Raw genomic sequence first — 15,483 nt, 5'->3', positions numbered from 1 at the left:
CGGCGCCGGGCGGTGCAGCAGGATCCGAGCTCAGCAGCGAGCCACGGGCAGGTCCTCTGCATCTCAGCTTGTGCAGAGGAAGCCGGGAAGCCCGCGTCGTGCGCGAACGGAACTGGGTCTGGGCGTGGGGCCCGCGGGGCACTGGCGTTGACGTGGCCCCGGCCAGCTCCACGTTCCACGTCGTTAGATTGCGGTCTGCGCTCAAGGTTCTAGCTCCAGCCTCTGACGCGGAGCTCAGAGAGGGTCCTGGGGGTTTCCTAGAATGGGCTCCACGTGGACAGGGAGGCGGTGGGAGCGCATGGACTTCTCGGGCCATTCCCACGGTGAGCGAGCCACGGGGTCCACGCGTCCCAGGGCTCCTCATGGCCACACCGGCCCCTGGGCTTAGGGATCAGGACTCAGAGGAGGGGATTCTTTTTACTCCACGTGGACGTCCTCTTGTGGGCCGAGGCCGCCAGCGTCCATCACTGGCTTCGGTGTGAAGTGGCCCCCGTACCCGGGACCAGAGCATCAGGACGACCGAGCAGCTGAGTGGGAGCCTGGAGCCCAGAGCCCGGAGCCCGGAGCCCGGAGCCCGGAGCCTGGAGCGGGCGCAGCGCTGAACAGACGCGGGCACAGGGAGGACCGCCCCGGCCCTGGCTGCACCTCTTTTATAAAACCCAGCTCTGCCTTTTCAATCCGACACGCGGGCAGGGACGGCGGAGCAGGTCCCCCGTCTACGAGGATCGTGGTCCCCGAAGCACCGTGGAAACCGCAGGACCCGGAGGCCCAGGCCCACGGCCGCCTCCACGCGCCTCGTGCTCCGTGAGGCGAGAATCGGCGCGAACGTCGCTGCGATGAGACTGTGATGATCAGTTTAACCACAGCCTGCTCACCGTGGTCCCCTGAGCACAGGCTGCAGGAGTCGGTCTTACAACCCCCCCCCCCCATGCTCGGTGCGGGGCTGGGGGGGGGGGCGGGGGGCACGGCCATATTTCATACGCCTGCCTGGTGCCAAGAGCTTCGAATACGATACCTCACTAAATCTCTTTTAAAGATGTATTTTTATTGATTTCAGAGAGGAAGGGAGAGGAAGGGAGAGAGAAACATCAATGATGAGAGTTATGGATCGGCTGCCTCCTGCTGCTATCGAGCCCGCAACTCATGTGCCCCGACCGGGAATCACACGTGACCTCCTGGCTCCTAGGGCGACGCTCCACCTCGGAGCCGTGCCGGCCGCCGCCTCGCTGACCCTTCGCAGTGTGCTCCTGCCAGCGCCACGGGGGCGCCGGGGAGGAGTGACACACACACGGGTGAGCGGCCGCCTGGGCGCTGCCTGGCTGCGTGGGGTGGCGGGTTCACGCCCAGGCCCCACGCCTCTGCCCCGCACACGGCAGGCTGGCGACGCGCCGGAGGCGAGCTCAGATGCTGGGATGCTCCGGCTGCGACGAGCTGGACCCGGGGCCTCCTCGCTGCTCCGGGAGGGCCTCCCGCTGTCAGGGCTGCCACCACAGACCATGCTCCGTTCCATCTGTCAGCACCTCGGGCCCCTCCTCGAGTGCAGCTGGCAACCCTTCCCTTTCTGCGAGGTATCGACACGCATGCATCCGCCCCCCCTGCCCCCGGGGGTGGGGTCACTCTTAGAAGTGGCTGCCGGTCCCGTCGAAGGTCCTGTGTGGACACCTGTCACCCATGGCCTCTCTGAATAATGACGGTATCGCAGCGCACGCGACACGGGCCATGCAGACACGCTGTAGGTCCATATCCCACACGGACGGGCCGCAAGAGCTTTCTGTCGAGCCAAGGGGTGTCCAGTCGGAATCGGGCTAATGAGAAACACAACGAACCCTCCCAGTTAGTGACACGAGAACCAAAGCTTTCGGAACCCGCTGACCTGGCTCTCGGTGCACAACACACGCGGCTGAGGGACCTTCCTTTCCCCAGCGCCTCCTCCCCGCCTCCGGGCTGAGCTGGAGGCACCTGTGTGGCCGCCTCAGGACCCGCCGACCATGCCAGGCCTGCGTGGCTCAGTTGTTGAGCCAGGAGGGTTGTCAACCTGTGAACCAGGAGGTCAGGGTTCCATTCCCGGTCAGGGCACAGGCCCGGGGTTTCGGGTTCGCTGCCCAGTGTGGGGCGTGCGGGAGGCAGCCGATCCGTGATCCTCTCATCGTGGACGCCTCTCTCTCCCTCTCCCTTCCTCTCTGAAACCAATAAAATATATAAAAATAAGTGAATAAACACATTTGGCTGTTCCGCCCTCTGCCGGCTGTGAAGGAGGGGTCCCTCGGGCGTTCGGTCCCGGCTGCCTCCCCTGAGCGTTACGAGCGGGCTGGTGCCGAGAACGACACCCACAGGATCACGTCTGCTTTGACGACTCGGATTTGCTTCCTCGGAGGCGGCTGCCCCGGGAGCGCCGAGGGTCTGCCTCCCAAGCAGGACGTGCATCGGACAGACCACGGCGCATCCTGAACAGCGGCCTCGCGGGCGGCTCTGGGCGGGTGCCACGTCCTGACCACGGCCCACAGCCCACAGCCCCTCAGTGGCGTTCCTCCTGCCCAAGCCCCCAGAGCAGGGGGTGCAGGCCCTGGAGTCTCGTCACCGTGCCCCCCCCCCCCCCCCGGGTGCCACGCTTTGCGACGTCCCTCTGGGCTGCAGGACAAAGGCGCGCAGGCAGGCCCACGCCCACCCCCCCGCACAGGGCTAACCTGCGCGTGGACAGCTGCGACCCAGTCACCTCACAACCGAGCCGCGAGGCCAATGAGACGGAAAGAACAAACAGCCCATCAGCACAGAACAAAGAGTCCAGAAGAGGAACTGCTGACCTAAAAGAAGAAGCCTCGTCGCACACGAGGAACACGGCGTAGGCGGTCCCGGGGGGCGGAGGCGGCAGCCCGACCACAGCAGGAGCAGTGGCCCGAGAAGGGCCCTCGGGTTGTACCATGTTTTACGATTTCTGCACAAGAAGACGCACACGAGCTGCCCCACGAGCAGCAGAGCGAAGGATAAGGAGTGCTTTTCAGAACGTAAACTCCCACCAACACACAGGACGTGAGCGGCGACCGATGACGGGCGCTCTGCCCAGCCAGTCACAGAGAGAGCACAGGTGACAGGTGACAGGTGACCCTGACCTGCGACAGGATGCTCCTCTCATGGCCGCCAGGGAAACGCTCACTGAGGAACAGAAACGCCGACGGCAGGAGAGCGGCGCTGTGCCCGGACGGCTGCGCTGACACGGGGGACGGCCCGGGAGCAGCCAGGCGGGGGGGGGGGACACAGACGCACACATCCCCTGCCCAGGGCTCTTCCGGGGAAAGGCTCCCACAACCGCCGGGGGCGCTCGCACGAGAGCAGAGCAGCGCTGGATGGTGGCCCCGAGACGACCCCACCGCCGGGCACAGGGGAGGCCCAGCAAGCGCAGGTTCTCACAGGACATCGTCCCTCCTGATGGGGACCCGCGGCGAGCCCCCGGGGGGCCTGGGACCCGACGACCTGAACCCTGTGTGTGCTACGTGGGTTCCTGCACGTACACACCTACGATAAGACAACTCACACATGAGGCACAGCGAGCGATGAACAACGACAGCCAATCAAACAGAGCCGCTGCAACAGCAGACTGCGGCCCGGCCGGCGAGCTCCGTGGCTGAGCATCGACCTGTGAACCAGGAGGTCACGGTTCGGTTCCTGGTCAGGGCACATGCAGGAGGCAGCCGATCAATGACTCTCTCTCATCATTGATGTTTCTATCTCTCTCTCCTGCTCCCTTCCTCTCTGAAATAATAAATATATTTTTAAAATGTACACTGTGAATGCGCCCTTGTTAGTAAAATACTGACGGTGACTTGAACACAGGCACTGAGGTACTGAGACAGTCCGAGAACTAAGTGATGGACAGGCAGGGACCAGGTGATGGACAGGCAGGGACCAGGTGATGGACAGGCAGGGACCAGGTGATGGACAGGCAGGGACTACGTGATGGACAGGCAGGGCCTAGGTGATGGACAGGCAGGGACTAGGTGATGGACAGGCAGGGACCAGGTGATGGACAGGCAGGGCCTAGGTGATGGACAGGCAGGGACCAGGTGATGGACAGGCAGGGACCAGGTGATGGACAGGCAGGGATTACGTGATGGACGGGCAGAGACTAGGTGATGGACAGGCAGGGACTAGTTGATGGACAGGCAGGGACCAGGTGATGGACAGGCAGGGACCAGGTGATGGACAGGCAGGGACTATGTGATGGACAGGCAGGGACTAGGTGATGGACAGGCAGGGACCAGGTGATGGACAGGCAGGGACCAGGTGATGGACAGGCAGGGACTAGGTGATGGACAGGCAGGGACTAAGTGACGAAGGGATGGGTCCCATCCCAGGGCCGGGAGGGGGAGATTTCGTCACGCAGCTCAGAACAGTGTGCGACTGGAAACGTGTGAACGGCTTCCCTCTGGAACTTTCTGCGCCGTCTTCTTGGACCTCCGTTGGCGGGTGACTGCTCCGCGGACACAGACGGCCACGTGCAGCCGGGAAGTGCGGTGGGGAAGGAGGGTTGTCGGCCGAGGCGGAAGCAGCTCTGGAGGAGCAGCTGCAGGACAGCAGGGGGAGTGAGCCGTGTTGTCCGGCTCCTGTCCGTGGCCCCGAGAGCCGGCAGGACGCCCACCTGCCCGGGCCGAGGGGGGGCGGGGACCACAGCGTCCCAGAGTCACTTGTAACGTTGACGTTTTAAAAGAGCGAATGTGTCCATGTCTCACTCATCTAAGTAACACTAATAGCACCGCCACCAATAATAATACAGGATCCTCCTCGGTCGGTCACTGGGCGAGGACCCGGTGCCTCCGCGTGACTCTCCCCGATGCACAGCCATGATTCCTGAGCAGGTCCAGGAGGCGTGGGAACAGGCCTCCTCTCCCTCCCTCCCTCCCCCCCCTCCCTCCCTCCCTCTCTCCCTCCCTCTTCAGTCCCAGCTCACGATCTCATGTCTCCAGTGCAGTGAGATTTCTCCGAATGGACCCTTTCACCCTGAGCCGTGGTTGCAAGGAGCTCGGTCACCGAGGTAATTTCTGGGAAATATTCCCGACACCCGGGGGCGGCCTCACTCCCCTCCCCCCAGCGCACCTGTCCTCCTTCCTGAGCCGTCCTGCTGCCTGGGTTTGGCGGGTGGAGGGTGGGTGCCGAGGCTCTAACTGTCACCCTCGTGCGCAGTGGGGGCCTCACTGGGCGGGCTCATAGGGACACAGAGGGCGAGGGGCTGTGCGGGTCGGCGCTCCGAGAGGGAGAGGCGGGCTCCTCCACGCCACGGCCTGTCCTGCCCACGCAGACCGCCCGCCCTCCGTGCCAGAGGGCGCCCGCCCTGCAGATGACCTGGCCGGGGGCACACAACCCTCCACGTGAAACCCACAGCGACGACGAATCTACATCAGTCACAGGCGCGTGGGCACGTGGCTTCAGGAGGGTTTCAGACACAGACATGTTGGGACATGGGACGCACTGGGACATGGATGTGCTGGGACACTGGACGTGCTGGGACACGGGACACGGGACACGCTGGGACATGGGAAGCGCTGGGACACGGGACGCGCTGGGACACAGGACGCGCTGGGAAACGGGATGCGCTGGGACATGGGACACGGGAAGCGCTGGGACACGGGACGCGCTGGGACATGGGACACGCTGGGACACGGGACGCGCTGGGACACGGGATGCGCTGGGACAGGTCCGGCAGGAGCTGCGCGCTGGGGGAAGGGCCTGTCTGAGGCCCCTGCTCTGCATTTGCCGCCGACAGCAGGAGGCTGGCTCCCCGGCAGGAAGCTCCTGGGGTCCCTGTGCATGAGGAGGAGCCAGAGCCGGCTCCGTGCTCCCCGCACGCTCCCCACGCCCGGCGAGTGGCCTTTGGAAAGCCCATCCTCGCCTCCACCGCCGGCCGGAGGGGAGACGGGCCACGTGTCTGGGAGTGTCTGTCCGCCGAGGGCACAGGGCGAGGCCGGGGAGGGACTTCCTTCTGGGTCTGAGTGACTGAGGGGCCCCTTTCTAAGAGCCCAGCTCGGGGCCAAGGGAGGAGCTGGGGAGGAGGAAGGACCGACATAGATGCTCCCCCAGCTCCTCCCTCTGACGCAGCGCCCAGGGGTCCGAGTGCGCTTGCTGTCCCTGCTTCTTGTTTTAAAGCAGAAGTGGAGGCCGGGGCGGGTGAGGCCGGGGCGGGTGAGGCCGGGGCGGGCCTCGCTCTCCTGGGCTTTGCTGTAACCACCGAGGACACGGCAGTGAAAGCAGCGGTGACCACAGAGTCAGAGGTGTCTGACCTCAGACCCGCCGGGCTTTCTGGGCGGTTGCTGATGCCAGGCGCGGGGGGGGCCCTGGGTAGAGGCTGGGGGGGCCCTGGACGGAGGCCCCACCTGCCCCTGATCAGGGCTTCGTCCTCCCGTCTGGGCCAGCTGGTAGCCGGCACTGGGCGCACGCGTGGCCATTGCTGTCGCTCTATTTGCTTAAAGTCCTCACGGCCTTGGTGACATGAGCCGGCAAGCACACGGGGTGACGCGGGCGCTGACACGCAGGCGAGGGCACGGCTTTGGGGCCCCTTGGGGAGCAGCGGGAACGGACGGCAGCCCTGCCTCTGGGAAGAGGTGCGGCTGCAAGGAGCCGGCGCTGCGGGGGCTCGCCGTGGGCCCCTCATCTGGAGCTCAGCCTCTGCAGGGCCGGGCAGGCTGCTCTGTGTGGCCTTTGGCGTGAGGACGGCGGCTCTGGGCCGGGAACACAAGACACGCCCCCCCCCCCCCCCCCCCACACACACACACGTGGTTAGGGGAGCCCCCGTGGCGTGCACGCGGCCAGGCCCCGTCCCTCGGGCTCACCTCGCTGTCCTGGTGGTTGACCTCGCTGCGGTCGCACTGCTGCACCAGCACCGTCAGCAGCCTGGGAGGGAACGGACGCAGCTCAGAGAACAGCATCCAGAGCTCGGCTCCGCCTCGCACTCGACCGTCGTCGTGAATCAATGTGACGGAACGAACGGGGGAGATTCAGGCGACGACGAACGCGCTGCTTCTCCGTCAGCCTCGCAGGAAGGGTCTGACCCCGAGTCTGAGCCCCCAGGACGCTCGGTTTGCTAAGGGGGGTCCCGACTGCACCCACAAACAAGACTAAAGGGAGGGACTGGCTTCCTTTGCCGCAGGGGGTGGAGGAGATAACCTCTGACCCCTGGGCCCTCCCCGCCTCCACCCCGTGCCGCACCCGCCACCCACCTCACGTCGGGCGCGGCCGTGGCGGCGTGCAGGGGCAGGCGGCCGCTCTTGTCCGCGATGCTATGCTTGGCGCCGTTACGGAGCAGAGTCACGCAGCCCTCCAGCCAGCCCTGCGGGGAGAGGGCTCGTCACCCCGGCTCGTCACCCGCCTCCGGCTCCGCCCGCCGACCGCGAGCCCCCCCCAACCCCCCCCTGCACGTGGAGCTGAGCTTCAACACCCCCAAGCACGTGAGAACCAGGACTGAGACCCCCACGATGTTGGAGGCAGAGAATCAACACACTGTGCAATGCGTGGAGGGAGGGAGGGAAGCATCTCCCAGCGAAGCACAGCCAGGTCACCTCTACGGCCACGTGTTTCCCGTCTGAGTCAGAGTTTGCGGAGGCACCGGCCTGGTTTTGGCTGCTGACGCCTGAGCCCTCACGTTCTCCCCTCAGGAGGAGCCCGTGTGGCCAGAGGCCCCCAGAGGGCAGGTGTCGGAGTGGCCAGGACCCCCCAGGTTTGGAAAACAGATCTGACCGGAGGGGGGGCGGTGAAACATTTTATCGTTTTTCACGTTTCCTGGAACGTGTGATGCTGGTTTCTCTCTTTCTTCAGAAAGAGCTGAGGAAGCGCTCGATCGTCCTGACGCCCTGGCCCCCGCTCAGGACCACAGATCCCAGTCTGCGACCGTGAGCCGGGCCTGCTTCTCCTACAACCTGGGCGGCTTTCTAAAGCAGCGGTTCTCAACCTTCCTAACGCCGCGGCCCTTTAATGCAGTTCCTCCTGTTGTCGTGACCCCCAATTTCATTGTTACAAATTGAACATAATTAAAGCATAGTGATTAATCACAAAACAATATGTAATTATATATGTGTTTTCCGATGGTCTTAGGGGACCCCTGTGAAAGGGTCGTTCGACCCCCAAAGGGGTCACGACCCACAGGTTGAGAACCGCTGTTCTAAAGTTTTATTTATATTTTTACTGATGTCAGAGAGGAAGGGAGAGAGAGAGAGAGAGAAACATCAATGATGAGAGAGAATCACGGATGGGCTGCGTCCTGCACGCCCCCCACTGGGGATCGAGCCCACAACCCGGGCAGGTGCCTTTGACCAGAGTTGAACCCGGGACCCTTCAGCCGCTGCTCAACCACCGGGAAATGCGGATGCAGCAAGGATGGGAGAGACAGTCCTGGTGGCCACAGCGTCTCCCGCTGGGGGCTGCTGGGAAGACCCACAGCGACCTGCGTCCGTGAAACCCACTCTGCGTGCAGCGTCAGTGTCGGGGGACATGGCAGCTGCCTGCATCCGAGACCCACACAAGGGACCCACGAGCAGCACGCGCCCAGCCACCTTGCGGTGCCGGGACACTCAGCCTCACCAGGTAGGCGGCCAGGACACACACAGCCTCACCAGGTAGGCGGCCAGGACACACACAGCCTCACCGGGTAGGCGGCCAGGACACACACAGCCTCACCAGGTAGGCAGCCAGGACACACACAGCCTCACCAGGTAGTTGAGCAGGACACACAGCCTCACCAGGTAGGCGGCCAGGACACACACAGCCTCACCAGGTAGTTGAGCAGGACACACAGCCTCACCAGGTAGGCGGCCAGGACACACACAGCCTCACCGGGTAGGCGGCCAGGACACACAACCTCACCAGGTAGGCGGTCAGACACACAGCCTCACCAGGTAGGTGGCCAGGACACACAGCCTCACCAGGTAGGCGGCCAGGACACACACAGCCTCACCGGGTAGGCGGCCAGGACACACACAGCCTCACCGGGTAGGCGGCCAGGACACACAACCTCACCAGGTAGGCGGCCAGGACACACATAGCCTCACCAGGTAGGTGGCCAGGACACACAGCCTCACCAGGTAGGTGGCCAGGACACACAGCCTCACCAGGTAGGTGGCCAGGACACACACAGCCTCACCGGGTAGGTGGCCAGGACACACAGCCTCACCAGGTAGGCAGCCAGGACACACACAGCCTCACCAGGTAGTTGAGCAGGACACACACAGCCTCACCAGGTAGGCGGCCAGGACACACACAGCCTCACCAGGTAGGCGGCCAGGACACACACAGCCTCACCAGGTAGGTGGCAGGACACACACAGCCTCACCAGGTAGGCGGCCAGGACACACACAGCCTCACCAGGTAGGCAGCCAGGACACACACAGCCTCACCAGGTAGTTGAGCAGGACACACACAGCCTCACCAGGTAGGCGGCCAGCACACACACAGCCTCACCAGGTAGGCGGCCAGGCACAGGCTGGTGCGGCCCTCGGCGTCCTGGCTGTTGACGTTGGCCCCCATCTTCAGCAGCAGCTTCGCCGTGTCCACCTGCCGCCCGGACACCGCGTGCATCAGGGGTGTGCACCCTGGAGGGAGAGTCACAGCCTCCGAGGACGCCGACGTGGCGCCCGGGCCGTCCTTCTTTGCCTGCTCTGCTCTGCTCCGTGTCAATACAGACCTGCCCGCCCCGCCCAGCTGGGAGCGAGACCCTCAGCGCCAACAGCGCACGCTTCCTGCCCCAGCGGCGCGGTGACGGCTGGAGGCGCGTGTGCAGGTGAGCACACTGTCGCTCCCGGGGCCGCGTGTGGGCTGCGCGAGGGGGCGCTCACCTTCGGTGTCACGGCTCTCCAGGACGGAGGGGTCCTCCCGGATCAGGGCGGTCAGCGCACGGACGTCGCCGCTGGACGCCGCCTGGTACACCAGGCTCAGGTCCACTTCCTCCGATGAGTCGCCTGCAGGAATCAGACGCCCTGTGCGCAGAGGCTCCCCTGAATCACGGCACCCGAGCGGCGCCCACGCGGGCCTCACGGAAACCTCAGACCACGAGCCACACCCCTTCCGAGGACAGTGACCGCTGTGGCCGAGGGATCCCGTGTCCCTGAGACGTCACGCTCCCCCCACCCCGCCCCCCAGGCCTGGGCTGCGCGGAATCCGGGAGGCCAGCCAGGGAGCACCCCGTCGTTTTTATCTGAAATGTGACATTTCCTGTCAGTGACTCAGTCGCCCACCATGGAGAGTGGCCATGTGCCTCCTGCTCTGTCCTGATGTCCTCCTGCCCTTTCCGGCCACCCTGTCCCCCGAGGGCCCCCCTGGCTGCCCGCCCACTGAGCCCTCCCCCCGGGCTGGTCCGTGGAGACCCCGCAGGAGCTGGTGGGGAGGAGAGGGCATCTGCCCGCCTCCCCCCGGAGGCCCCTCAGGCCCAGAGCCACTCCTGCCCGTCTCTGCACGTGCCCCCCTCACAGGCCCTGCAGGCCCACCCCCTGGTGTTCCAAAGGGACCCCGCTCTGTGCGACTCCTCCCTCCGTTGCCCATGTGACCGCTGTGTGCACACCTGGGCCAGGGGGACGCCAGGACCATGGCGGGTGACCCGGGGCAGCACTGGAGGGGCTGGGGGGCAAGTTCCACTCCTGGGACCCCGCCAGGCGCTGCTGTGTCTGCTCTCCCCACACTCCCACCCGCATGGCCGCTGCTCGGGAGGAAGGATGCCAGGGAAATCGCTACTGAGTTTTTCTATTAACGTGGCCATCGTGCCGGGACGTACGGCAGGACAATGGATGTTCACTTACATGAGCATTTCCTGGGCGCACGCCCCCACCCCGCCTCCATCCAGAGCCCTCTCTGCCCCGGGCAGGATGGTGGGACGCAGGGAAAGCGCGTTTGGGGGGCCGCCTAGAACAACCGGAAGGTGGGGAGGCCTCTGCCTTTTCCGGACGGGGCCAGCCCTTCAGCCGCCCAGATGGCTCCACGGGACAACGCTGCCACCCACTGGCGCTGAGGAGTCTGTGGCCTTGACCGGCCCTGACCGGGGGCCAGTCTGCTGGGGACTCAGGAGCCCAGGGACACGTGGAAGGTCCTCGGGGAGCACCTGGGCGGGGACGGGGGGGGGGGACGGGGGGGACGGGGGGCGGGAAGCAGGTTTGCTGTGTGAAGACGCACGTCTGTGTTGGAATCAGGAACGAGGCTCTCGAGGAGGCAGTTGCAGAGCATGGGCGCACTTCACGTGAACAAGACGGATTCTTGGAGGGAGACCTCACCCCGCAAAGCTTGGGCTCCGTGTGGGACACGTAGGCCGCGGGCTGCGTCTGCAGGTCAGGGCCCCCGCCCCCCGGGCCTCGTGGGGTCTCCTCGGCGTAGGAGCCCCGACCCAGGAGGCCTCTGGGACGGCAGGTAGGACGTTCACCTTGACTCCCGCTCCCTCCTCTCGGCTCCCCCAGTTCCTGGGTCACGAGTGTGACCCCGCCCACCACTCCACGTGCCAGAACCGGGCGTCGCCCATGCGTTTGCGGCTTTGACTGGGACCCTCTCGGGCGAGGAACGGATCCCTCAGCCGGAAGCCAGCAGACCTGGCTGGACACGACCGCGGCTTCCGGATCTCACAGCAGCTGGCAGAGCGTTCAGACCTGCTTTCTGCACAGACGGGTGGGGCCGGTCCTGAGGGGTGGACGCTGGGAGAGAGCAGTGGATGGGCTGGATGCTCCGACCACGAGGGCCGCCTCGCGAGCTGGTGTCCTCACGGCGGCCGCATGGAGGCGATTTCTGACCAAACGCGTCCGGAGGCCTCGGCGGGACACGGGCACGTGCAGAGGGTGACCGAGCCCCGTGCGTGAGAGCCTGGCGTCTTCTCAGCCTGCAGAGCGGCCATACCCCCGGCCGGGGAGTGGAGGCTGCTGGGCTGGGAGGGGCCGGGCGCAAGGACCCCCTGGCCCGTCCTCCTGTGGCCCGTGTAGCCCTGCTCAGGCTTCGGGCCCCTGGACACGGTCCAAGGAAACAGGAGTGATGGGCGGCGGCTCAGGGTCTGTGATGAGGCCATCCCTCTCTGCCTTCCGCCTGCATCGCTCCCAGCCCTGTCCGTCCGTCTGTCCGTCCGTCCGCCCGCTGCCTCCGCGGGTCCCGTGTCCTCACTCAGCCCCCCTCCCTAGTCAGCCACCCCCCAGCTGGACAGGCTCGTCCTTCTCCAGTTCCCACTGATGTTGCCCAGACCCTGTGAAGCACCCACTCGGCTTTCTGTCCACCCACAGGTGGTGGTGGTACCCGGCTGGCTGGCCCGGGGTCCCTACCGACGCTGGGGGGCCATGGAGACAGCGTCGCTTTAGGAGCTGGACTGTCCACCAGGCAGACCCCACACGGACGGGACGGAGCGCTCAGGGCGGGGACCCAGGCGGCAGCGATTACAGAAATTGTCCGGGTGATTCCCAGGGACCCCGTGTGAGAATCGACGCTCCGTGACCTCCGTGACCCTCCCGGGTGCGCGCCATCTGCCCGGAAAGCCAGAGGCCCTGCCGTCTCCACTCCCGGGTTTGCAGGATTTATGGGGGGCCCTCGACCACACCCCACACTCGGCTTCTCGGGAGAGTGTCGCGTGGCCTGCCCGGCGACGCGGTATTTAACATGTGCTCGGCCCCCCCCCACTTTCAAGAAGGTGGGGGCCCCTCCTTCTCCAGGGGCCGCTCTCCGGGGCCCGGAGTTCTGGGAAAATAACGCATGTGATGGAGCCGCCAGCCGCGGCCACGCCCTCACTGCCCCGAGCTGGGCTCCTGCAGGACAGGGCGTGAGAGCCGGCCAGGGGGTGGCACGGCGAGAGCAGTAGCTACGCCAAGAGCAGGCGCAGCCTGAACGTGCCCATGGCTCACGGCACGGCGACAGGTGCGTTCTGACAGCATCTCGGACGCTCCCAGCCCCTGCGAGGTCAGCACTGTTCCCCCGTGTTTGCTGGGGAGACCAAGCCCAGAGAGGTCAGGCAACTTGCTCAGGTCACACAGCGAGGGAGCATCCCCTGCCACCCACCCATGTAGTGTGCGCTGCGGCCGCCAGGCCACGGCCCCCCTGAGAGGAAGCGCCGGCAAACGGGGCCGAGGTGGCCGGGTGGCCGGGTGGCCGGGAGGGCTAACGTGCGTGGAGAGAACCAGGCCTGGGCGAGGACCCGCTGCGAATCGCTCGCCTGAGCGGAGCCACAAGGGTAAATACCACACGTGTTAACGTGTTAACGTGTTAACCAGGCTGGGCTGAGCCTCGGGGGAGACACGGAACCCGGCGTATTGACCGTGGGGGCTGCTCCTCCACCCCGTCCAGGACACACGCGTCCTCGCCACTCGGGCCGCGCGTCGGCCAGAACGAGGCCTGTGGACCAGGCGCTGTCGCTGCTGCTGGTTGTCGAGTGAAACAAACCGCACCAAGGGGAGTGGGAGCCACAGCTGCAACCTCCTCGTTCCCCACGGGGCTCCCAGCCACGCGCCGGGGCCAGCACGTCTGGGCACACACATGTACCCACACACGTGCACACGTACCCACACACATACACACGTACCCACACACATACACACGTGCACACACGCACCCACACAAACACATGCACACTGTGCACACATGTGCACACGCACACACACTGTGTGACACGACTCAAGACATGGAGACCAAACCACACACACACACAGCCACGCAGAAACCTAAATGTAAACCCACTCGAGCAAACCCCGCGGGAAAGTGATTCGCCCACGAACCGGGGAGCCTGGGGGCAGGGAGCTGCGGTCGGAGGGAGAAGGAAGAGGAAGCAGCGCATTTTCGAACGCGGCTCCGCACCTGGTGCCCAAGCTGCAGCCCCAACGGGAACACGAGCGAGGACGCTAGGACCCCGAGGAGCCCTCGGGTCGCAGTGGTTCAGACGTCGGTTTACAGCACATTCTAGACATGTTTACTGCGCTCACAGCAGGAAAGATGCAGAATTACACGCAGGCACACGTGTGCGCACGCAGGCACACGGCAGAGGCACGGAGCCCGTGGGCTTTCATAGGACGCCGACCTCCCGGCAGCCTTTCCGGGCAGATCGCCGCCCCCGGGACCGTGAGTGAGAACGGCCAGCCCGGCCGCAGACAATGACACCCGATGTCGTTACACAACCTCGGCCGCGGCGTAAACCAGGCAGCTGCGCTCCTGGCGGAGACCGAGAGGCTGGGGGCCCGGCAGGGAGACGCAGGATAAACGTACCAGGACACAGGCTGCTCTTTCTGTTACTCCCTCTCATACCGTCTTTAGAGACCAGGACAGAAAGGACGAAAGAGAACAAAGGCGACACGAGACACTGCTCGAACCCCATTTAAAATGTGCAGGGGGAGCGCTGGGAGGGGACCACAGTCCCGAAGCCCGCTGAGACAGGCTTGTCTTACGTGTGAGCTCCTTCCACATGTCACACACCCAGACACGGACACACGGACACAGAGACACGGACATACACACATCACACAGCCAGACACATTACATGGACACACACAGACACGGACACACACACAGAGACACACACAGACACAGACATTACATGACACACACAGACACGGACACACACACAGACACAGACATTACATGGACACACACAGACATGGACACACAGACACAGACACAGACATTACATGGACACACACAGACATGGACACACACAGACACACACAGACACAGACATTACATGGACACATGCGAACACAGACACACACATTACATGGACACACACACAGACACACAGACACACACACCCCCTCCCCTCCCCACCGCAGCTGCCGCCTGGGCTGGCGCTGGGAGACCCGCAGGCTCTGCGGACGGCGCTCACGCTCACCTCGCTGGGGCTCGAGCCCGGCCGGGGCGCTGAACTCCATGGCTGCCGGCTGCATCCTCCCTCCCAATGGCAGGCGGCCTCCAGCCCCCGGGGAGGAGGGGCAGCGTCTCACACGCCGCAGTCCACACCGCCTGGGCCTGGGCCGCGTCACGCCGAGCCCTCGGCCGACGAGCCAGTGGTGGAGCCGCAGCTGCTGTCTGGGCGGCGATGGCCACAGGGACGCTCTCCCGTGACACCTGCCGGGAGCAGATGCTCGCTCGTCGGCTGCACGTGTCCCCCCGCCCCCCCCAGCACGCCCGCGAGCCGCTCAGGCCCCACACACCAGTGTCGGGGGGAGGGGGGGCGCCTGCCTGGGGTCCGGGCTGAGGCACGGAGCTCCCGCAGCCGGCCTGTCGCTCTAAACCCCGAGATGCTCACGGGCAGGGACTCGGGCCGACGGAGCATGTGCGGGCGGGCGTGGGCGAGCGGGCTTCCCGTGGAGGGGCTGCCGCGCTGCTCACGTGGAGATGCTGGCCTGGGGACCGATGCTGCGCAGGAGGCGCTGCCAGGCGCCCGGCACCCCAGTCCCTCCGCTCCGGCTCCACAGGGCGGGAGGGGGCGGCCCTGGACGGCCCCAGCTCAGGTGCCCACAGTCACACAATCAGCACAGCCCGAGGTCCCAGGCACAGTGGGTCCTCCTG

At 65.4% G+C, this 15,483-nt stretch overlaps 1 protein-coding gene across 5 annotated transcripts in view; it reads right to left on the bottom strand.

Annotated features, from left to right (window-relative positions):
- The window catches only part of ANKRD55 (ankyrin repeat domain 55), a 31,826-nt gene extending 16,633 nt beyond the window's left edge, over positions 1-15,193 (bottom strand). For 2 of the 5 annotated variants that reach the window (XM_070411731.1, XM_070411732.1), the window contains exons 1-5: positions 14,804-15,191; positions 9,813-9,953; positions 9,439-9,569; positions 7,206-7,315; positions 6,819-6,879 (exon numbers count right to left, since the gene is read on the bottom strand). In XM_070411731.1, coding sequence (XP_070267832.1) covers positions 6,819-6,879; positions 7,206-7,315; positions 9,439-9,569; positions 9,813-9,953; positions 14,804-14,858 — 498 coding nt within the window. In that variant the 5' untranslated portion in view covers positions 14,859-15,191. Of the gene's footprint in view, positions 1-6,818; positions 6,880-7,205; positions 7,316-9,438; positions 9,570-9,812; positions 9,954-14,803 lie in introns of those variants that run through there. The other 3 variants (XM_070411729.1, XM_070411730.1, XM_070411733.1) reach the window with 3 other exon arrangements.
- Between the last annotated feature and the right edge of the window lie 290 nt (positions 15,194-15,483).

This window comes from Myotis yumanensis, unplaced genomic scaffold (genome assembly GCF_028538775.1).
Source record: "Myotis yumanensis isolate MYYU_CA2020_CCGP unplaced genomic scaffold, mMyoYum1.0.hap1 SCAF_4, whole genome shotgun sequence".
Taxonomy (NCBI): domain Eukaryota; kingdom Metazoa; phylum Chordata; class Mammalia; order Chiroptera; family Vespertilionidae; genus Myotis; species Myotis yumanensis.
The sequence above is the reverse complement of the archived record's forward strand: the minus strand, read 5'-3'. Positions and strand labels throughout refer to the sequence as shown.